The sequence below is a fragment of the Engraulis encrasicolus genome, chromosome 8, assembly GCF_034702125.1.
Source record: "Engraulis encrasicolus isolate BLACKSEA-1 chromosome 8, IST_EnEncr_1.0, whole genome shotgun sequence".
NCBI lineage: Eukaryota > Metazoa > Chordata > Actinopteri > Clupeiformes > Engraulidae > Engraulis > Engraulis encrasicolus.
Window position 1 is genome coordinate 30,173,990 of NC_085864.1, and position 23,455 is coordinate 30,197,444.

The window sequence follows — 23,455 nt, forward strand, 5'->3', positions numbered from 1 at the left end:
ACAAAAAATAATATTCAAATGCATATAAACATGGCATTAAATGGCAACACTACATATTTTCCGACTGGTGTTTGAAGTGGCCAGCCACTTGTAAGGAAATGTTATAGACACGTACCTAACCATCACATTATTATTCTGTCAATGTTAGCCTATGGGAAATATTTTTTAACACAAACATGGACTGAACAATTTTGGAATTTGATTTTACAACACACATCTACAACATGTGCACGAAAGCCCTCTGCCTAATATGGGTGTGTTCTGACCACAGACTTTTACCCATGTAGTAGAGCTCCAGGTCTGTGGTTCTTCTGACAGTGCCGTCTTGCTATCACAGCCGTCACTAGACACTAAATAGATGGGTTTGCTCGATATGGCTCCTTGCTACCCTCTACAGGCCAAGCATGTCATTGCCAAGAGCTTAACTGAGTTCTCCGCGGACTCAACGGCGCTGTCAATTGAAAGATGGCGGCTCGAGTCCTTCAGAAGTGTGCCAATGGCCTGCATCAGGCTACAAACAAGGCCCGGACGAAAGGACAGGTCGTCGAAGTGGTCAGGTGTGACTATTTTGTCTGAGAGAAATGTTTTCTGTGAATGTTTTTGTCGCGACTGTGGGAAGAGATGCCCGCTGTGTGCATCGTCTTGCTCCTTTCTGTCTCTAGCTGATGCTAATACGTAGCCTAAGATACTGAGTTGGTTACAAGGTTCCTGCTATGTATCCGTTTAGTATCCGTTTAGCAGAAATTATACATTGTTGCATACAGTGTAACGAGTCGCTTCAAAGACATTGCCATAGCTTACATTCTACTTGCACACAGTGCGACAGTAGGCTACAGCATGTGGCATTTAGATGGTAATAAAGCCCTTATTGCTCAAGGTCACAAATGTAGCTACCATCCTAATGTCAACATAGGTAAAAAGAACAGGTGAAATGCGCATTGTTGGACCCGTCTGTGGTCTTTCCTGTAAAAACACAAGTCTTTTTGTGGTTTGTGTATCAGGAGTAGAGCTATGCAGCAGTGTAGGTACGCCAGTGCGTGTTCTGCAATGACAGATCCCTTGTTTTGGAACTGTTGTAACAATGTAACAAGATGCGTCCTCAAGGCATTTTACAGGAAGTTGTCGATCCTATGCCTAGTTTCTAAATACAGGCAGGTGTTATCGACGCTATCAGCGTCTACTGTACTTAATTGAGATGTGAGAATAATGGTGTTGACAGTCAGCACCTCTAGTACCCCTTGTTGTTACGCTGCTGTTATGACTCTGCCTTTTTGGCATGCATTTCCTTAATGGTCGTATGTTATGTGTTTTGGTTATAAACATACTATTATAACCATGTTATTGCATCTTTCACCTGTGTGCCTGTTCCTTCCAGGGGATTGTCCGCGTCTAGCAATAGACAGCGAGAGGACAACTGGTTTAAGTCACTGTTTGTGCGTAAAGTCGACCCGCGGAAGGATGCCCACTCTACCCTGCTGTCCAAGAAGGAGGACCATAACCTATACAAAATACAGTGTGAGTGGCCAGCAAGTAATTCTTATCCCAGCCCTGTGATGGCACCATGCACCTATTATAACCCGATCTGACCTACGGTACTATCATTTATGCAAAAATGTCCCACAATATCAAACGTTTTTATGATGAATATAACAGGAAAAAATATGGAATAGAATAGAATAGAATAGAATGCTCAACATTCATTTTTTCATAAATGAATATTCAGCAGAACAGCTCATATACTCTTTGACAACAGAGACGTTGTATTCCATTGTATAATATTTTTTTCCTGTTCTATCCTGTTCTGTTCTATTCTACATGAAAAATCTGGCTTGTGTTAGTACTACTCGCCCTTTGATGCCCCAGCTAGTGAACCACAGGAGTGCAGAGGGCACCTCTTTTTTTAACTACTGTTAAATGTGGTTGTGTTGTGTGCATAGATACCTCTTTTTAAACAATAATTAAATGTGGTTGTGTTGTGTGCATAGGAGTGGCACATCTTCCACATCTAATAATAATAATGATGATGATGATGATGATGATGATGATAATAATATTACGTCTTCCACATCTAATGGCATTTGTCCTCCTACAGTTCACAATGTGAAACCAGAGTGCCTGGAGGACTACAACCAACTCTGGTGCGTAAACACTCATGCTCTGTTTCCAACTGAAATGTTGAACTTGAACGATGTTGAACTTGACAAACTTTGAACTTCCATAATATTTAAAGCAATGCTGACTGTCTTCATGTTGCTGTTCACTTGGAAATTAGATTACACAATGATTGAGTTATGTTGACTTTGGAGTTTCCTTCACTTCCCTGATGAGACGATTTTGAAAGTATCCCATGTCTTCACAGTGAGGAGGTTTTGCCATCCATTCATGCCGATAAGCACTACCCATGCGAACTGGTGGGAACTTGGAATACCTGGTATGGGGAGCAGGACCAGGCTGGTAAGGAGACCAGATCAAACTCCTTGTGTAGCCTCTTTGCGCAGATGGCCCACTGGCGGTGGGCCCGTTCACACATAGCTGAAAAGACTCAACAACATCATAACAACATTGCTATGACATGACCGAGAGCCGTAGCCTCTTACCAGGCACCGTCCCGCCACTGGGACGTTGTAACAGTCACTGAAAAAAAGCTACCATAATACTACACCCCTATGACAGTCCACAGGGCCTTTACTAATACATTATGACTTGGTCATAGCCATTCTGGTAACAGCTCATTTATAACAGGCGTAGTGTCTTAAGGGGTTAAGTAATAGATCAATACTTGGTCATTACAATTCTGGTGAGAGTAAGGTTATGATGTAGGCTTCGTGCAAAGGGGTTAATTAAGTTCAAACTATAACATATTACACATATGTAACAGCTCACCTGATGTACTGTATGTCTCCACCTGATCTCAGGTTACCCTATGTGGTGGATTAACTTATCATCTACAAAAATCAAGTCGTTGGGTGTCTAAAATGACTTGTGTCTATTTGAGTTTTGTTTTGTAAAGTCATCTACTGTACATCAGGGCTTGAACAGAATGGTGTTTTATAACAAGAGTGATCTTGAAACATTTTGACGAAGTCAAGTGGAGTATACTGTAAGGGAGTAAAATAATTATAACTAGAAATGCACTCAGAGAGTGCAAACTGACCCTTAGTTCCCTCATATACATAAATAATTTTGGAAAAATTAAGAACATAGATAAGTGTTTTACTGTCATTAATACCTTACAAACTTGGAAAAAGTGTAGAAAGAAAATGGGAATATCTTTTGTTACCTCTGTCCACTCACCTATATTTCTAAATCCAGACCTTAGATCCCAAATTACCTCATCCAACACAAGCCAATGGACTAATCTTGGTATAGTACAATTTAAAGATGTGTTACATAGCTCAAGATTAAATCATTCATGGATTTAAAGCTACAGTTTGAGCTATTCTTTAAGTACATACAAATAAGAAGTCTTATCACAACATTTATGAAAGAAAGACAATTGAGGTTTGAATTATCGGAAATAGAGGAGTTGTTATTTTCTTCAGAAACCTTAAAAGGGAAAATAAGTATATTTTACAACCTTATGACAAAAGAAGGCCCATCATCATTTGTGGGGTTGAGAAAGATATGGGAGAATGATATAGGGAAAATATTTGATGATAATGCATGGTTAAATATTTGTAATAATATCCATTTCCCCTTTACTAGTAATAAAATTAAAGAAGCAAATTTCAAATTTATCTACAAAACCTACTTAACACCTTCAAAAATGCACAAAATATCAAAAGACATCTCAGCGAAGTGTCAAAGATGTAATGAGACCGAAGGGACGTTCACACATATGTTTTAGGATTGTAGCCTGTTAAAAAACTTCTGGGGCTCAATCCATTCATTTATTGAAGTAGTCTTAGATAGACAGTTCGAACCTACCAGTAGTCTATATTTACTTAATGATACAAAGGCCTTATTCTTAGACCAGTCTAAAAGAAGAATATTCATTTTGATTACTTATTTTGCTAAGAAATGTATACTTTTATTTTGGAAGAATGCACTACCCCCATCTTTTAAGACTTTTGTGGACCAAATATCTTCTTTCTTGCCTTTAGAGAAAATGACCTTGGTGAAACATAACAAAGGCCATCTATTTGATGAGCTCTGGTGTCCTATAATTTCTGGTTTGACCAATTTGAACAGGTAGATTCTAAGCCTTGACAGGTATTCCACATTAAAATAAATAAATAATAATAATTATTATAATTATAATAACAAATATTATGTTGGTTATTAATTATATGTACATATTGAGATTGAAAGCAATGCCCTCCACATTTCTTTTTCTTTTTTTCTGTTTTCCTTAAAACTGAGCCCAACTTTTTTATGTTTTCAATGGTTGTGTGCTTGTGTGTAGGGGTGTGTGTGAATGTGCGTGTGGATGTGGGTGTGTGCGCGAGTGAGTGTGTGTGTGTGTGTAGGTATGGATGTATGTTCTGTTTTACTTAATCTCTTTGTCTTTTTATTTATTTATTATTGTTAACAGTGTTTCTGATTTGTTATGTGTATCGGACTATCCCTTGTGGGGGGGGGATGGGGAAATAATTGTAAAGGACTTGGAAACTGTACAAACAAAAGAGACAAAATGTGTTTGAGTGTCCTTTGAAATAAAAAGATTTAACAAAAAAAAAAGAGAGTGCAAACCTCCGCCAAGGAAGCTGAATTTGGTTGTAATATTTGTGAAATGTTGTGGTGTAATCCATGCATGCCTAGACTATTTATAGGCTAGGCCTACAGTGTTCAGAGAAGTGAACATTCAATTTTAACCAAATTATGTGTCTCTTTTATTAGCTAAGGCTTATGTCACCTCACCTGGTTAGCTTTGGTATTAGTTCACCTGCCATTGTGTGATTGGCAAATGTGATTGGTCATGCCATAGGCTATAGGACCTAATTTGGAAAATATTGTATCCCATCGCTATACTGTAGCCTGGTGTCATTGTTCATTCATTGTGTTATAAACATTTTGATGATTGGAAGCATTATGCCTTTCATCACATAATTGTTTTGCCACAACATTAAATAGCGCAGCTATTAATATCAATCCATAATAGGCCTATAGCCTATAGTGAATGATATGACTACGGGGGCACCTTGGCCTTTGAGAACGATTTGGTATCACTGTCAAACACAAGCTTTGATTAACTGGATAGGCTACCGTTCCCTCCTTGGCGCTGTCTGTTCATCATTGATATCAGTGACATCACTGTTCACCGTTATTAGGCTATTTTTTCCCTCCCTCCGTGGGCTACAAACTTCAACAGGCGAGAGAAAGCTGATTTGGTTGGCATGGAAAACACTCGGAGAACAATTAACTCCGCGAAAGTTGTGACGATATGCATGCCATTAGCCTACATATTTACATTATGTTTGGGTGCTATTTATTGACTATACGCACCTATGGCTTCAGCCATGCAGGCACAGCAAATCCGCGCGCTGTGCATTCTGTTTGGCTTTCTGGTGACTGTCGCCACACAACTTTATTTAAACTTTCATGTAGAGAACCAACTGTGTACCTTTCCCTCCTTGGCGCTGTCTGTTCACTGTTAAACACTGTTTGCCGTTGTTAATATCTCCAACCTTCGTAAACTTCAGGGAAACACTCGGAGATCAATTAGCTCCGCGAACGCTGATTTGGTTGACAGGGCAAACACTCGGAGAACAATAAACTCGGCGACGATATGTGTGCCATATTGTCGGCATATCGGCTATTATATATCATTTGGTGTGCTATTGGCTACGCATTGGCTACGCAGCCATGTAGGCACAGCAAATCCGCGCGTAATACATTCTGGCTGTGTGTGGTCACTGTCCATCAATCCACCTCACAGGCGCGCCCTGTCATTGCTCAATTCACCTCGGCCACCTTGTGGCAGGCCACGAAATAGCAGCGAACGAACAGAGCGACAGAAGGACAGACGGACAGACATGATAACACAGAAATCGGGCGATCACATAACCTCCTGGCGGAGGTAATAAATCAAGTGGAGAATACTGTGAATAGTCATGTTGTGTGTTTGTTTTGCTTTAGTTCACTTGTGGCGGTACCGAGGAGGATACCCTGCCCTCACAGAGGTCATGAGCAAGCTGAAGAATAACAAGGTGAGATGCTGCCATGTCAGCTGTTGATCCATTGCATTTATGGCAGTTCTGTTAGCCGCAAAACAGAGAGCAATGCGGAATACCCCCTGTTTAGAATTCAAAACAGGCTCTGCAATCAAATTAACCCCCCCCCCCCCTAGAGCTCTAGAGGTTTCACTCCCACTTAAGACGAGGTGCACAATCAAAACAAACTAATTGATTGTAACTTAAAAATGTGCATTGTGATTGTCATCTCTGGTGATAACATTAGAACCCAGTGTATCGCACCATTAAATCTACTATAGGTAACATTGCTGAGGTTTTCATTTTCAGCAGTCAGTAGGAGGTTAAAGGGCTCAAAACAGTATAGGATGAATGAACATCATCACATCCATCCTAGAGGTCTATAGAGGAAAACTGGCTTGATTGCAGTCTGGCTTGTACCCGACTTGCACCTGTGACCTGCCTGCTGAACATTTGGCAGTGAACATCCATTTATGACCAGTAGAGGGAGCTTTGTAGGAAAGCTCCCAAAAGTTGCACAGTGTTGCCTTAACCAGAATTGGAACAGACCTATATTTACACTCTCTACTGGAGGGAGAGGGGGTTGGAGCTGCTGTGGTGATGGACACTAATGTACCCACACCATATGCCGGCTCAATTAAATGCCCATGGGGACCCAGGTTCGAATCCAGTTTGGGTCATTTCCTCACCCTAACCCACGTCTCTCTCCTTACCTCGTGTTCTGTCTCCTCTCAAACTGTCCTATCAAATACAGGCCCCACACATATAAAAATGGAGAATAAAAGGTTAATTTCACACCACCTCTTTGAAAAACGCCTATTCACACACACATATTGACCTAACAGCAGCTATTTGGTCTCAGTGGAAAGCTCAGATCTTGTAGGTTTCATTGATATGTAATTTTCAAGTACTAATATTACTGGCCTTCACTCCTGGTGTTATTTGCTAATTTCCTGTTACATAGCTCCCCTGTGTGTTGGAGTTTATTACATAGTGTTTCTTTAAGTCACTATATAAAGTATTGTCTAATACAATAGTTTTTCTCTTGCATGGCTGCCCCATGTTTAGGAGTTTATTACATAGTGTTTCTTTAAGTCACTATATAAAGTATTGTCTAATACAATAGTTTTTCTCTTGCATGGCTGCCCCATGTTTAGGAGTTTATTACATAGTGTTTCTTGAAGTCACTATATAAAGTATTGTCTAATACAGTAGTTTTCTCTTGCATGGCTGCCCTGCGTGTAGGAGTTTATGGAGTACAGGAAGGAGCGAGGGAAGATGCTGTTGTCGCGCCGGAACCAGCTGCTGCTGGAGTTCAGCTTCTGGAACGAACCCCAGCCCAGAGAGGGGCCAAACATCTACGAGCTCAGGTCCTACCAGCTCAGAGTGAGTAGCTCTCCTCACAATGAATATCTCAAATCAAAAGAAGCAACGCAGAAACACATGACCCTGTCTGAGTATAGTAGTGTAGAGAAAACTATAGTAGACTAGAGCCCCAGTGCAGAGAGGGGCCAAACATTTACGAGCCCCACCAGCTGAGAGTGAGTAGCTCACAATGGACATCTCAAATAAGAAGAAGCAACATAGAAACAAATGACCCTATCTGAGTATACCGTAGTAGAGTAGAGTACAATACAGTAGAGTACAATACAATAGAGCAGAGTAGAGTAGAGCACCTGCCCGGAGTGGGTCCAAACATCTACATTAAAGGACCAGTTCAGCCAATTTCAATATGCTGCTCACTAGAGGCGATTCCTCATTGAGTACAAGGGAGGCGCCGCCTCCTGTCCAAAATCACGGAGAATAGTATGTAAACTAATGCTTTACACGACTTAATAACATTGCTATTTCAGACCCAGCTCCATATAAAATGCATGTGCTCAACTTAGAGATGAAACCAATCTGTTATAAGATCCCGAGGCTCGCACGAGTTTTTTTTCCGCTCATGACAACGCAAGCGAGTCGAGTCCCAATGGACTTCAATGGCATGTGGGATTGTAAGCTTTTTCAATGGCAAAATGCTAAACGGTCATTGGCTATTGCCGTGAAATTTTTTTGATTTTGAGACTGAGCCTCACTGGGGGTGAATGGAGAGGAGAGAGGAGGGGGGAGGGGCCGGAGACTGGAGCTCCGACTTGTGATTGGGTGAACCCCGTGTCAGTATACAGTAGTTGATTTCATTTCGAAATGCGGATATGTTATTAATTTGACTGAGAAGTTTCGTCGTGGTAACCAGTGGGGAAGCTATTCATTGCGGTGTACTGCAGTTTTGTGTACATATTCTTGTAAACCTAGTGTTGCGAATAAAGTCTTAATAGTGGCACGTCCTTATCCTTTTTAATCTCCCAATTCAAAAGTTGAAGTTGCCTATTTTTCGTTAGGGCTATCTTGCAAGAACGCTAGAGAGCTATGCAAAATGCCAAGCATTGTGGATTAAATTCTGGCGAATTCCAGTCGTCCTTATGAGGAGAAAATGAATATCAAGGAGCAGAGCAGACCACTGCCTAATATTGACTTGGTGAAAAAGGTAGGGAAGAACAACCGTTTCTTTTGAGCTTTCGTGGTGTCTGATCAACTGGTTAACTGCCAAGTCCCGTGAGTGGCGAGTCCTTTGTTTCCTACTGTGTTGGCAATGTCTGGTAAATAATTAAAGATTTTGCGACCTCTAGTGGTAAATTACGCCGTGGACCCAGTAATGAACAAAGACAACGAAGGCAAACTCAATCACATCATTATGTGGCGGAGGTAGGCCTAATTATAATAATAATAATAATAATAATAATAATAATAATAATAAACATTTCCCTATGAATAGGCTACAAGGGGGATAATGATTAATGATTAACAAATTTGTTTCAACAAGAGTCCTTTAGTGTGTGAGGCCATATGTGGCTCAGGACCAATGTAAGATGTGTGTCAAAATTGACCCCCCCCCCCTTTTTTTTTTTGCGTTCTGGACATATTGTAATTGAACAGCCTCCCCTGTTTGACAGACTACCAGCCGCCACTGCTGCTCACGCTACCCTTGACTGGTCAGTACCCGGTGATGCCACATTTTTCGGCTAAGCCCTTTCCGAGATATGAGCTATTCTAATGGGGGCAGCGTTTGTTTAAATTTTTGTTTAAATGAACATAGGCCTACTTCAAATATTTTCCCAAAAGGTACCGCTGTTTGCTAGTTGTCTGCTGATGTTGTATAACCTTTTGGATGTTTTTGGGAATACATTTTTAAAAAAAATTGAAATGTAAACAAAGCGCTGCCCCCATTACAATGACCAGGATCTCGGAAAAGGCTGAAGAAGAAGAAGAAAAATCTCAGGTACTGATAATTCCAGGGTAGTGTGAGCATTACAACTGCATGTTGAAATTGACTGAACTGGTCCTTTAAGCTCGGGTCCTACTGTACCTGCTGAGAGTGAGTAGCTCACAATGGACATCTCTTCCTCAGGCTCACAATGAATACCTCATGTTGTACAGTCTAAACCTGTGTTATTTATTGTATGTTTAAACACAGTTTACACGGCCCTGCATGCTGTAAAATAGAAGAATAAAAGAAACGATACAGAAACCAGCCTATTTGAGCAGAGTAGAGTAGAAAAGACTAGATCCACATTGCAAAAAAACGTGCACAACAAAATGTACTCTATATGGAACATTAAAATACGGTTTATGCGTCACAATGTGCTGTACAAAATGCTGAAAAATGGAATCACTTTGGAGATTAAAAAAAATAAAATAAACACACACACACTGCAAAGAGTACCTCACATTCTACCAGCTGAAGGTCACTTTGGTCCCATTACGAATATAGAAGTGAGTATGTCACCTCATATCAGCAAAAGAGTAAGACTAAAGTCTCTCTCCTATTGCCTCTTTTCCACTGCCGGTTTTCTGGTAGGCCTACAGCTCGACACAGTGTGACTCCGCCGCCACTTCTTGTTCAGTTGGGCACGCCATAGCTCAATCGAAGAGCAAAAATTGGTGGCCAAGTCGCACTCTATGGAGCTGTAGGTACCAGAAAACCGGCAGTGGAAAAGAGGCATAAGTGTCCTCTCATGACCTACAAGCTAAGAGTCTCCCGTGTCTTCTGGCTGAGAGTGGGTATCTGTGGCACTCTCAGCTAGCTGCACTGCAGTAGCACAACATGACTCATCCACACTGATGCAACCATGCTGAGGCGCACAGCACGGGTGTTTAGGTTTTCATTCATCAAGGGTGCAAGTATTATGCAGCGTCAGATATACCAATATACAACATATAAAACACAGACACATATTTCGCATGCTTGGCCTTTTCTTATTTCAAAAAGTGCTAACCCATTTTAGCCTAAAGCACCTGCAATAAAACGCCTGCTGAATGCCTAAGCCCTTTTTGGGAAAAGGTGCCCTCTGCGTATTAAATCTTAAATATCTCAGCCACCGAAACGCATAAAAACATGAAATAAGGTGCATTTAAAAGGACCCACATCATGCATTATAATGTGTTCATTCAGCTTTAACATACCCACAGCCTGAATGCAGTGAACATATATGTTACCCCAGGCGCCAAAGGTCAAACAGTGTATATGCAGCATCAGTCTAAAATGGGTTAAAGGTTCAGGCCTACAGCTGTGTAGCATGATAGTCAGATAGCCATCATCATCATCATCATAATTTTCTTCTTCTCTGCTTCCTTCCTCTGCAGCCTGGGACCATGATAGAGTGGGGTAATTACTGGTAAGACCATCTGATCATATTTAATTCACTCATCTGTACTTAACCTACATTTGAGCCCATGAAATCTAATTTTCAGTTCATGTCTTTTAGGACCTTATTAAGAAAGTTCCCTCAGGATCAAATGTGTGTGTGATTTTTTTTAAGGCAAAAAAGGCAAAGGCAAAAAGAGGCATTAAGGCCAACACTTTTTGGCGTATGGTTTTGAAATGCCAGTCTATACATGGGTTCACCATGTTTATAAACAAGATGTTGTGAGGAGGGGCAAGACACTGGCAGCCAACCACGTCAGCTAATTTTTTGACCGACAGCGGTTTCCAACAATCAGAGGTTGAGTTGTGCGCAGCTAGTGTTGCGCAGCCAGGAGAAAACAAAAATTTAGATCCCTTTGGCCTATACTACAAAGCTGGTTCAGGATAAGTTAAGGTTAAAAGGAAAATCATCTAATAGAAGATCTTCAGAAAAGCTCATGTATTAGATGATTTACCTCCTAACTTAACCTTAACTTATCCTGAACCAGCTTTGTAGTATAGTTTGTATTAAAGTTTGTAAGCTGTACTGAAGGCACCATCATCATTACTCACCATCTGGACTTGTGTTATTGCATCTATACAGATCTGAAGGAGGAGTGCACTTGCCTGGATTATTCAGTTACATAAGGTCTATAAAGTACCAAAAGATTACTCTCCTGAAGAAAGACTGGTGCAATTTGGATGGAGGGATTTGACAATATATTGTCTGTATAATCCTCGTAAATTGATTCAGTCGCAAAAAAATGACAATAGTAGTCTTAAATCACACACGTGAATAATCTCTACAATGTGAAAGGGAGGTGAATTGCATTTTCTAATCTTCATGGGAAGAAGACCCCGTACAATTATGGGCAAATCAAACCCTTAATCAAATGAACAGAGAATTGATGGAGCCAGCATGCTTTGAATGGCAAGAGATCAGATCATGACAATTGCACTTTTTTTAAGGACTGGGAATTGACGAAGAAAATCTTATTGAATTAGGGGGATGCAGTGATTCACTGAAATGGTAAACCCATGCCATATAAGGGCATAATTGCCCATGGGGAGCGGAGGTTTGAATCCAGCCTGGACTATTTCCCAATCCTACCGCATCTTTCTCTCCCAGTCTCTTCCTGACTACTCTTCACTTTCCTGCCAAATAAAAACACAAAAAGTCTCCAAAAAATATTTTTTTTAAGTATTGTGGATTGTCTTGTGTGTGTGTGTGTGTGTGTGAATATTTCCTTTCTGCTTGCAGGGCTCGAGCCATTGGATATCGCCAACACAACCAAGAGGCCGTAGGAGGCTTCTTCTCTCAAATTGGAGACCTGTACATGGTGCATCACCTGTGGGGTATGCTGTTCATTACATCTTTACATCATGTCACTCTTAGCTGATGCTCTCATCCAAAGAAACGTATTATTGAGGTACAGGGACCAGGGTATTGGTTGACAGTCTCTGGGACAATGTGGGGTTAGCTGCCTTGCTGCAGGACACTTCAGGCATTATACCTACTGATTAGACAAGGATTCAAATAATGCTGATACCTCAACCCTCTGATACCAAGATAACCATTAGACCACGGCTGCCCCCATGCCTTGCTGTAATCAAACATCTAAATCAAAACAAAGCATGCCAGGCCCTGCCGCCATGGCCTAATAGTAGCCTAACACTGGGCCACTATGCAGTCGACCCGGGTTCGATTCCTGCCCGGGTCATTTGCAGATCCTTCCCCAACTCTGTCCAGACTCATTTCCTGTCCTTCTTTCACCGGCCTATCTGAATAAAGGCTAAAATGCCCCCCAAAAAAACATTAAAAAAAAGAATGTCAGAAATTAATTCTCACACGGGCACCTGTATGTTTGTGTCACAGCCTACAAAGATCTGCAGACTCGAGACGCCACCAGAAATGCTGCCTGGAACAAAGAAGGTTGGGATGAGGTGGTGTATTACACAGGTGAGCCACAGTATTGCTTGTATATTGCACAGTAAATCTATGTGTGTTAGATCAATATGAAAAGTTAATTTAACACTGCACAGTGGATACTGTTCTTTTTTCTCTGTACTTTCTGGAGCGAACAAAGCGTTTCGCCCAGTGCATCTTCAGGTTCGCTCTTCGATCTACGGTCTTCGAACGAGTAAAAAAGAACAGTATCCAGTGTGCTGTGTTTAATTAACTTTTCTTATTGATCTAGTTTTCCTGCCTTACACCTGCACAACTGAAGGGTTGTGCACAAGAACTTTCATGCACTATGTTGCCTTGGTGTTGTTGTACTGTTTCCATTCTTGCCCTCAGAATACCACTAGGCATACACATAAATGGAACCAATCAGCTGACATATTCATTACATAGTGAGAGGGTATCTATTGCCTCTTTTCCACCGCAGGTTTTCTGGTAGGCCTACAGCTCGACACAACTCGACTCAGCTGCCACTTTTTGCTTTACAATTGAGCCGTGTCGTGCCTAATCGAAAAGCAAAAAGTGGTGGCCGAGTCGAGCTGTAGGTCTACGAGAAAACCGCCAGTGGAAAAGAGCCTTGTATCAGAGAAAGCATATCTTTTCCTGTCAGTTTTATAGACATTAAATGATTTATATGGTATAATAATACAGTGAAGTGAGAAACATTTACTCTACATTCACTCTATAAACAACAATCTACCATGTTTATTCATCTCTAACCCTGACTTTGAACAATGCAATTTGAGCTACAGTACGCATTCGCATGATTGTTTTTGACTTGGCCATGGTAGCGTGACGGCATGACACTTGAACACATAGGGCCCCATGACATGATGGCATGTGTGTCTCCTTTGTCCCCAGTTCCCCTGATTCAGCACATGGATTCCAGGATCATGATCCCAATGAAGGCGTCCCCAATGCAGTAATCTCCAACAGCCAACAGCCCTCTCCAAAAGCTTAAGTCTGGACCAGTTAGGATCTCTCTCTCTCACACACACACACACTGCCGTCAAGTCTTCTCTCCTCTCTTCCAACATAACGCCGACCAATATTTGACATCTTTTGTTCTTAATTTTTTTTTTAATTATGTGTCCAAGTTTGGCACCAGCAAACTTAAAAAATGTGTTACTTATACAAGGTCAACGAAGGTACTTAAGTAAAAAAAAAGTCTTAAAAAAGCTTTGCCCCCACCCATCCCCCATCCCACTTAAAACAGGAGATCATGCATCCCTTTATTGTTAACGTGCTTCTAACAGTATGCGGACCTTGTTAAGCCCGAGTATTAAAATCTCCTGATGTGTAAGGCGACCAGACGTGACTCTTGGCACATGGTGTCCAATTAAAAATCTGGTCAGTGGGTCAGAGCCTTGTCTATTTATGGCACAAACCAAAGCACTGAGGCTTCCCCAAGGCCAACGTGTCATGCTCCGAGCGTTGCGGAGGAACGTCAGCTCTATAGAAAACCCCATCGTATGAAATGGTTTTTGTCCAAAGCATTTCAAAATCATGTGTTTGAAATGTTCAAGAGCAGTTACTTAAGTTGTGTATTTATTTCATATTTATGACATGTAAATATCAAATAAATCTTCAGAACGCCATAAATAACGTAAGTGGTTAAGTATGCTCGACTTGGGCACAAGTGATGGAAGGCGACAGCCCATTACAATTAAAAAAAGGCAGGTAACAACAGTCATCGTGAAATAACTAGCCTCGTGTCAAATGGACACTACTGTATATAGGATTTATCTGTTTGTAGATTAAATTATTGAACGTGGATGGCTGTTAAATAAGCAGGCCTGTGCGTAGAAGAACTGTGGTGTCAGCTGTTACGAAATCAGAAGCACTGACCAAATAACTGAAGTGAGCAGGGCTCTAAATTAACACCAGCCAACCCGGCCAAATGCTGGTGAAATTTCAGTTTGTCTGGTAGAAAAGACCAGCTTACCGTACTTACTACTTTGACCCATTAGTGAGAGTATGTTTGGTTAGTAAAATAAGCATGTACCACTTTGGCTGGTGATGAAAAAAGTTAATTTAGAGCCCTGGAAGTGAGCGTTACAAAAATGTCTGTCATTCAGGTCCATATATTATTATCACATGGTTCAGGGATGAACTCCTGTTACTTTTTGTTTTCAGAGAATAATGTATTGTGGATGAATGAGTGGCTTTGATTTCTTTAAATTAAAAACAAAAATGACATATTCCTCTGGATTAAGATATTGCTGTCTTTATTGTTGTTTCAGGATGCTGCTGTTTGTTTTTTCTCTCTTCTGTTGTTGAAATTGTGCTTGTCACTTTTTGATCATAAATGATGAGTACATGGGTTTAACAGGCTTAGTCGCACAACCAGGAAGAAGGCACAGGAAGTCTGTAAGTGTCAGGAAGTGAGCACATCTTTGCGCCAGAAGCATTTTAAATTCACAGAGTTAATACAATTTCTCAGTTTCTGTGTTTTGTGACCATGCCAATATTCCCATGGACTCCTCAAATGCTTTTACGATTCCCAGACTGAGCACTGTAATTCAGATTTAAGCTGTCAAATTAAGCAGGTGGTTGTTGCTGGTGGCATGCCTATAATTGTTTTTAAATCAGACGAATTTCAACAAAAAAAGACACAAGTCAGCACAAACCATTATGTACATGTACTGGTGTGATTGTACAATAAACCCTGAATGGTATAAAAAAAATGAAAGTGCACTTATGGATGTGTATAAAAATGAGTACAAGAGACATTTTAAAAGGAGTGTTATTTTCTCTGTATTGTGTCAGTAACAAAATAAAAAAAAACATTCCTTGACAAAGAAATGCACAGTCAGATGCAACACTACAATAGTATTCCTCTCGTTAGACAACAGACTAAAAACCACATAAGTGCAGTCGGACACCCGAGTACTCAGTGACCATAAAACACTGGAATGCTTAATTAAAATAATCATCTATACATTTACATTATAAAACACTGCCTGGTGAAGGCCTCTTTTGTCGTATGTAAACTTGAGTCATATAAAATGCTTTCAATTCTGTAACAATTACAGTTCATGCGTACAGAAGGTACACCTCACTAAAACTGCATGGGGGGAAAAAAGTTCTAGGAAAAAAAGGCACACGCACAATTACTGTACAATGCAGTTCAAGCGCGGCACTTGGGTGAAGAATGTCGGAGAGAGCATCAACGCGGCTCGTTCCAGGTTGAAGTTAAATCTTCTCCAGTTCCTTCAGCAGTTCTCCGAAGCTTGTGACGTACCATATGCTTCTTTCCTTCACTTGTGGCCTTACAACATTCCCACCAAAACCGATGAAGGCACTCTGCACGGTTGAATGAACACAGTGGTCACCATCACAGTTGGATGAGCAGAACCAAAACATGGAATTTACATAGAGTGGTCACATGGTGCGCATTAAAGGAGCCTGTTGCTACTGTTGGCATGTTGCCAGTTGCAATGTTTTACATTTACAAGTTTAAAAGAAAAAGATGGAAAAGTAAGATTTGAGCACATTCTTTCATTTCGTTCAAGAAAATAAATTACATTTACAGTAAATTCAGAAACATTCCCTACCGCGCATTCTGAAGGTCTATTTAACAGATTAACTTTAAAACAGGACTGATGCATAAATAGATGCTTCTATTCTAGTTTGTGGAGAACATGGAATAACAGTCCACACCATTCTATTGGTCAATGGTGCAAAGAGCTACCAGCTGATTGGCTAGTATACGCTGCATTTCCCCCAAATATTGTTTGCTGCTAACTAAGCCCTTGTTTGTACGTCCCTTTGGATAAAAGCTTCTGCTAAATGCAATGCAGTGTAATGTTTACTCACAGCAGGAGGACAGGCCTCCAGGTCCGTGGCTCCGTCGCCGATCATCACCACCTTCTCAAAGCCATGCTCCTTCTTCAGCATGCTGATCACCCTGCCCTTACCACCCGACTCAGCCGTGGGCTGCGTCTCATCAAAACCAGCATATTCACCTGGGGGGAAAAAGCCCAGCAGAGCCATGTTAACTCTTAAAGGTACAGTCTTTCAATCAGTCTAATACACCTTCCCATTCTTAAGCCATTTCATCCAACTCAACACAATGCAGGGAATAGGTCGCACTTCTTTCTTCAGTTTTTATTCATCCATTGCACAGTTAGACAGATGATTCAGCCTTCAGCAGTGTAATATTTAATGCTTGCTTCATCCCTATCCAGCTCAACACACCCATGCAAAAGTGATTAGTAGTAATTAAGTAAATTTTATTTATAAAGCACATTTAAAAACAGTAAAACTGACCAAAGTGCTGTACATTGTCTAACTAAAATGTTAATCAAAACAGTAAAACAGTTTTAGCAGCATAATAAACAATTTTCAGCATAAAGAAGCAAATGCTAAAGTATAAAAATGCTAAAGTATAAAAATAAGTTTTTAGTCTGGATTTAAAAGTAGAAGTAGTGAGGGCGAGTCTGATGTTGGGGGGGCAAATCATTCCAGAGGCGTGGAGCTACCACAGCGAAGGCTCTGTCTCCTTTATTGACAAGACAGGACCAGGGCACTAGGAGAAGGCCTTTGTCGGTGGATCTAAGGAATCTGTGCGAGGGGCAGTGCAGCATGTCATAAATATAGGAAGGGGCCTCACCATGTAAATATTTAAACACTAAAAGATGGGAATCAAATTTGAGAGGGGGATCCATCAAGAAAACTTGAGAAGTGGATAAGACAGTTTTTAACTGGGTGCTGAATCCCACGTACAGCACTTTGATTAGTCCATAGTCGCATTTTCAACTCATCATAGGCCATCCCTGTTGGTGATGCAACAGTGAAGGTAGACGACATTACCGCGCGAATAGACCAGGCGCGATGCGATTCAAGCGACAGAGTGCAGCAGCAAGCGATACGAGCGATTGAGGAGACCAGAGTATGTCCGTACAGGCAGAAGGCAAAGCATTCAAGCATTCCCATTGGCTGTGGTCACTGACCTCTATACAGTCATTGGCTGTCGCGGCTTGTCGCCGAACCGCGTCATAGAAAGTTGAAAGGATTTCAACTTCAAACTGTCGCGCTCGTCGCGCAAATCGCTCTAGTCTCAATACAAAGTCAATTACTTCCGTCGCTCGCCTCGCTCAGATCGCTGCTGGTGTATTTCTGCGATTATGCACTACAGCTAGAAAGCTGTGTGAATGTCACACATTAGCGTTTATAAAATGGCACATCAACACCTGGTGTGTGATGTAAAAAGGGGGGAATTAATGATGTACTTCAGTTAATCCTAAATTCACTTGTGATTAGGTCTGGTGTTAACCAGGCAAGTGGTAAGCTACTGCGCATCATCTTTGAGCTTGAAAATAGAATCTACAGTATAAGGGTCAAAAATAAACATTGGCTGGACATTCTGTGTTCTCACCATTGAAGTAGAACTTGAGCCGGTTTGCATAGACGCGGTCATGTGGTATTCCCAGCTGGCTGGCTACATGCTCCACAATACAACGAAAGCCGCCCGAGATAAGGAAGACCTTCACATTTCTCTCATGTAGCCTCTCCACAAGATCCCTGAGGAGACAACAACACAGTGTCACATTAATGGTACTGAGAGTAAATCAGTCTTGTTAATGGCTGCACACTGACTGTGGAAGGTGCTGGTCACGAGTGTGTTACATTTGTCATGGCTAGAGATGTACCGGATCCTGATTTTTAGGATCCTGCCGGATACCGGATCCACTGCTTAAGATCCTGCCGGATCCGGAACCGGATACCGGATCCTACGAAAGGGTTGAAACACATAGTCTACTCGCACACATGAACCCTTTCTATTACGTTGACTAAAACTTTTTTTAAGACTCATTGGCTTACTGCCACACTGCCTTCAATGGCCGCTTCCAAAGTTCTTTCACTCCATGCAGCGATTGGGGTTGTGAAAGACTGGCTGAAAAGCCTAGGCTACGTAAAAACTAGAGATGCCTCAGAACCTGATTTTTAAGTAACTGCCGGATACAGGATCCACTGCTTAAGATCCTGCCGGATCCGGATCCTGTGAAAAACCCTATTATCCTGCCGGATCCGGAACCGGATCTTGGATCCTGTGCATCTCTAGTCATGGATGAAGTTAGAGGCAGAGTGGTATTCAAACCTGAACACCGACCTACGTTGAGACCGCATCCATAACCATTAGGCCTAGGTAGTTGTGCCTTGATATCCAGGTTAACATAAAAAAAATGTCATTATATCAACTTACTTAATACCTGGCGTCAACTGGGGAGGATGGTCAGTGATGAGCTTGTTGACTTGTTCCCGAGAGCACTTGATGATGGACAGGCGCTCCGTCAACGCAGTCTTGAAGGTAACTGACCCACCCATGGCATTGCGCGTCCTGTGGGTGAAAAGGGCTGAAAAGGTCAAGAGCTGATAGAGAATAGAAGTTGCCATGATGACAGAGTGATTTAAGTTTTTGACATTAAAATTTAGAGGAAAGTTCACACTTCGCTGCCGCCATTATCTAAACCCATATTCAGGTATTTAAAGGTGCACTGTGTTAAATTATTAGTAGCTTATTTCCATAATTCATGCTGGCCTTTCACAAATGTTACCATTTTCACAATACTTATAGTGTTAGTGTTGTAACGAATTGATTCTTTTGAATGGCTCAGAGAAGTGAACGATGGGAACAGAATCACAGCTGGGGGAGCCACTATACCATGTTTTTGTTAATTTTTCATTTGTTTTAAGCATGTGACCTGCACGTGAGTACTTCAATTTGAGGGAAAAAACACAAGTCTATGGTTATTTCCAATGTACGGATTCCCGCCCGCGATCAGTGCTTGTGGCCTCGCGTCAAAAAGGCTATCTTTTTAACACTGAATGAATAATTAAAAACCATTCAAAAGAGCCAGTTTTTTTAACGACTCTTTGAAAGGAGTCACTATGGTCCAGATCCCATTTAAGAGCCAGCAATTTTACATACATGAAAAGGGGGATCTTCTCCATTGTCAGCCATTTTTAGCTGCAAAACTTACAGTACATTGATCACACACTAGTAAATATTCATGAAAAGATCAAAGTTGACAGTAGACAGCACAGCTTCAATTAGCAGCATAGTTGCAAAACCTACTCTGGCCACCATCCTACACAGTGCACCTTCAAGAATAGGGTGTCTACAGGTTTGACCAAGTCAAACTTAAGACATTTTAAGACTTTTCAATACCATGTTCCAAATAAAATTAAGACCAACTCGCAGCGTTTACAGGTTTTAGCAAGTCAAAATTAAGACATTTTAAGACTTTTCAATACCATTTTCCAAATGAAATTAGGACCAACTCGCAAGATCATACACAGGTTCAAATGAAGCACAAAAACCAATTGGTTGTTTACATTAATGTAGCCGTTTGGAAATACAAAACTATACACAATGAAACTTTACACTAAATAAAATTCAATAATGCGTTCTAAATGACACTACATGGCTACAACTCCCGATTTCCGTCGCGAAGTTCACCACATGGCTGACATAATTATTCCTCCCTAAATTAAGCTCCACAAATTTAAGACATTTGGGTTGAAAATTTAAGACAAAATAAGACTTTTCAAGGCCTTATTTGGCGAAAATGAAATTTAAGACTTTTTAAGACTTTTTAAGGACCCGCGGCCACCCTGAAGAATAGGGTATTGGTTGCAGTGTCTAGAGCAGGGGTTCCCAACCTTTTCCAACGTGGGGCCCACTCGAAATTGTCACAAATGTTCAGGGCCCACTTCTGACCCGATAAAGAATAAAACTCAAATAAATCAATAGCAACACACACCACAATACGATTATAATTTGTAGAAAATGATTTCAAGGCCCACTTGGAATACCTTCAGGGCCCACCAGTGGGCCCCGGCCCATAGGTTGAAAATCACTGGTCTAGAGCAATGTGGATTTAAGTGCCTGGCCCGAGGACACTTCAGCCATGGATGGAGGTGTAGGGTGAGAAAGAGATCAGAGTGGGATTTGAACATTGGGGAAGTGGCATGCATGCATACATTTCTGTGACTGCATCACCGACTCCACAGAACTTGGCCAGCTCATCAATGCCCTCCTCGCGAATGACCGTGCTGTCCACATCGAAGCACACGGCATCTGCACATCTGAAGATCTCCTTGGCCTGCTCCAAAGTTGCCATGGTGCGGTATGTTCTGAAAACATACAGTATATCAAGTCAAGTGTCATGTAAAATAAACACTTTCATAAATTATTGACTGCTGCAAAAACGTTTCTGTGTGCAGGTAATTTGGAGTCATTCAAGGAGCACTTCTGCCAACTTCAGTATGCTGTTGTATTGCTCACGCTACCCTTGACTTGTCAGTACCCAGTGATGCTACATTTTCAGCTCAGCCCTTTCCAAGATCTGAGCTATTCTAATGGGGGCAGATTTTGTTTACATTAAAATTTTAACATAGGCATACTCCAAATATTGTCTTAAAATGTATTGATGTTTGCTAGTTGTCTGCTGATTTTGCATAACCTTTTGGATGTTTTGAGGAATTTTGAAATGTGAACAAACACCTGCCCCCATTACAAGGACCAGGATCTCAGAAAAGGCTGAAAAAAAAAAAAAAAAACTCAGGTACTGACAAGTCCAGAGTAATGTGAGCATTACAACTGCATGTTGAAATTGGCTGAAGTTATCCTTTCAGGCACATTGGTTTCTGGGGCAAATGTTGAGTCATCAATTCCCATAATCACACAGATAATGCTGTTTCAACATCTTTGCCCAGACCAGACATTTGAGAGGGGAAATAAATGTCCTATGCAGTTGTCCTGTCCACCATTTACTGCAAGGAAAATTCCACAAGGACCCCACATTATATACAGGCCTGTGGCCCCAGTAAGGGAGGAGGAGCCCCAGTCCATTATTTCACAACGACTAGCCAAAATGAGACCTCAAGACAAGACAGCCAAAAAATGCCGGTTGTCCTTCCACCATGGGTCACTACTACTTGGCTCCAATCTCATGTCACCTCACATAAACTTCCAGGGTGCGTAAAGGCAACCACAAAATGCATCAATTTCATGCAAAAGCCGTGGTGCGTAAATACTAAACTTAAGTCTTAAACTCGCGTTATGGCAACGATGTTATTGCATCACCCCTCGCTCGCGCGTCCAGATATTAGTGAGCGCTTCACTTGCACTGACAGCATTTCGGACACCTGAATTTGCGACATTTGCATGCACATCACAGACTGCCTTCAACTGCATGAAACAATGAAACGTCAATTAATCTAGTTACTGACACGAAGAACGAACGATGAACAGCGAAATTGTTTCTGCTCATTAATCAACAGCATAAGGCCAAGACGTCCTCGTCTACTTTACCATGAAAATAACATCTTTCCGCAGCTACGGTGTATTCATAAGAAACTGTAAGAAAGTCACTTCACTTTTGAAAATGTGTTACAAGAGAGAAACTCGTTCCTACTCACTGATTGATGCTGCCTTGAAAGACTTGCCACCGGCGCAGCATTGGGGACTTCAGTTCACTGAAGTGTGTGAAACCGACAGGTCTTAGCGAATCAAAAGGGTTCTTCTCCTTACTCCCGCCTCCATGAGTATATCAAGAAGAGCGATTGGCTCTTAACCTGGCGTCCATCGTATGCATTCTCCACATTGGTAGAGTCGATGGGCAGAGCATTGCCAAGAACAAATGAAATTCAACATATCTCTTGGTGGATATCCTCGATTACGCAACCCTCAGGTAGGATGCATGACAAAAACAACCTTCAAATTATATGTTGTTGCTGAATCTCAAATGGTGCAATTGTGCACTGCAGTGTTCATGTTTCAGTGCGTATGGCGTATTAATTACGCACTAAGACAGTGCCCAAAGTGCACAAGTGCGCCAGCAAGTGCACCATCTGAGGTGTCTCTTATGGCGCACTTGTGCACTTCGTGCACTATGTTGCAGTGCGTAACCAATACGCCATAGCCTACACACTTGAAGCCTAGTGCCTGAAGTGCAGAAGATAGACATCTAAGAAGTAATAGTCTTCAACTTTATAGACATTACGGTCAGATGAATAATAATATTTGGCTGCAAGTTTTTCTCTTGTCAAGTCCAAATGTTCATTTAGTTAAAACACAGGTTGTGGTATTCTGGTTCCAATTCTGTCCCAGCACCACAATTCACAATTCTGACCTCTCCAAAAAATTTAGGCCTACAAAAAAGAACTTAATCCAGACAAATTTACAAAGACCATTCTTGATGATCAATCATCCGTCACACTTGAAAGCCCTGAAAGTTTACAAAAATTAAATTATTGTGAAATTACACTTAAAATGTGAAAAATTTGTTATTTTTCTACACGTGTATGCTAACTACACTTTGTTTGCTCTTACTAGATCATAGTGAATAGGCCTATTTCCCCATGTTTATGTAGGCGACTTGCCTCACCTTTTCTTTTGTCCTCAAAATGACCATGATGATGAGTAAGCTGGAAGCTTTCACAGAATCTCATACAACCTCTCTGACTTCAGCGTGAAGCTGTAAATTCCTTGAATGAAGTCAGAACAGCCCTCTAGCTTTCCAGGTAGTCTATCTGAACTGACAAGTCAAGTCAGCTTTCACCTGGTCTTGTCTGCCCTGCCCAGATTCCTGCCATTTACTTGACAAC

General features: G+C 41.3%; 2 protein-coding genes across 3 annotated transcripts; one reads left to right on the forward strand and one right to left on the reverse strand.

Moving 5' to 3' along the window:
• The first annotated feature begins 442 nt into the window (after positions 1-442).
• Positions 443-15,525, forward strand: nipsnap2 (nipsnap homolog 2). Its single transcript, XM_063205421.1, has 10 exons — positions 443-557; positions 1,376-1,515; positions 2,093-2,138; positions 2,360-2,454; positions 6,079-6,149; positions 7,398-7,538; positions 10,836-10,867; positions 12,137-12,231; positions 12,752-12,835; positions 13,700-15,525. The coding sequence occupies exons 1-10, from the start codon at positions 466-468 to the stop codon at positions 13,762-13,764; spliced, it is 861 nt and encodes a 286-aa protein (XP_063061491.1). The 5' UTR covers positions 443-465; the 3' UTR covers positions 13,765-15,525.
• A 45-nt stretch (positions 15,526-15,570) lies between these two features.
• psph (phosphoserine phosphatase) lies at positions 15,571-22,371 on the reverse strand. 2 transcript variants are annotated; one of them, XM_063205422.1, is made up of 6 exons: positions 22,268-22,371; positions 20,828-20,980; positions 19,047-19,181; positions 18,219-18,364; positions 16,658-16,806; positions 15,571-16,144 (listed from the first exon to the last, which is right to left on the reverse strand). In XM_063205422.1, the coding sequence occupies exons 1-6, from the start codon at positions 22,306-22,308 to the stop codon at positions 16,034-16,036; spliced, it is 735 nt and encodes a 244-aa protein (XP_063061492.1). In that variant the 5' UTR covers positions 22,309-22,371; the 3' UTR covers positions 15,571-16,033. The 2 variants fall into 2 exon arrangements, with proteins under 2 accessions (XP_063061492.1, XP_063061493.1); XM_063205423.1 differs by lacking the exon at positions 22,268-22,371 and adding an exon at positions 22,161-22,242.
• Positions 22,372-23,455: the final 1,084 nt, after the last annotated feature.

What these genes read in the sequence shown, in the direction of transcription:
- nipsnap2 (XM_063205421.1), top strand. Translation starts at nt 466, where the DNA reads ATGGCGGCTCGAGTCCTTCAGAAGTGTGCCAATGGCCTGCATCAGGCT. An exon ending in GAGGACTACAACCAACTCTG is followed by an intron (nt 2,139 to 2,359) that starts GTGCGTAAACAC and finishes ATGTCTTCACAG; the next exon opens with TGAGGAGGTTTTGCCATCCA. An exon ending in TGGGGAGCAGGACCAGGCTG is followed by an intron (nt 2,455 to 6,078) that starts GTAAGGAGACCA and finishes GTTTTGCTTTAG; the next exon opens with TTCACTTGTGGCGGTACCGA.
- psph (XM_063205422.1), bottom strand. Translation starts at nt 22,308, where the DNA reads ATGCTGCGCCGGTGGCAAGTCTTTCAAGGCAGCATCAATCA. An exon ending in GGTGATGCAGTCACAGAAAT is followed by an intron (nt 19,182 to 20,827) that starts GTATGCATGCAT and finishes TTTCACCCACAG; the next exon opens with GACGCGCAATGCCATGGGTG. An exon ending in GCTCAAGTTCTACTTCAATG is followed by an intron (nt 16,807 to 18,218) that starts GTGAGAACACAG and finishes TTTTCCCCCCAG; the next exon opens with GTGAATATGCTGGTTTTGAT.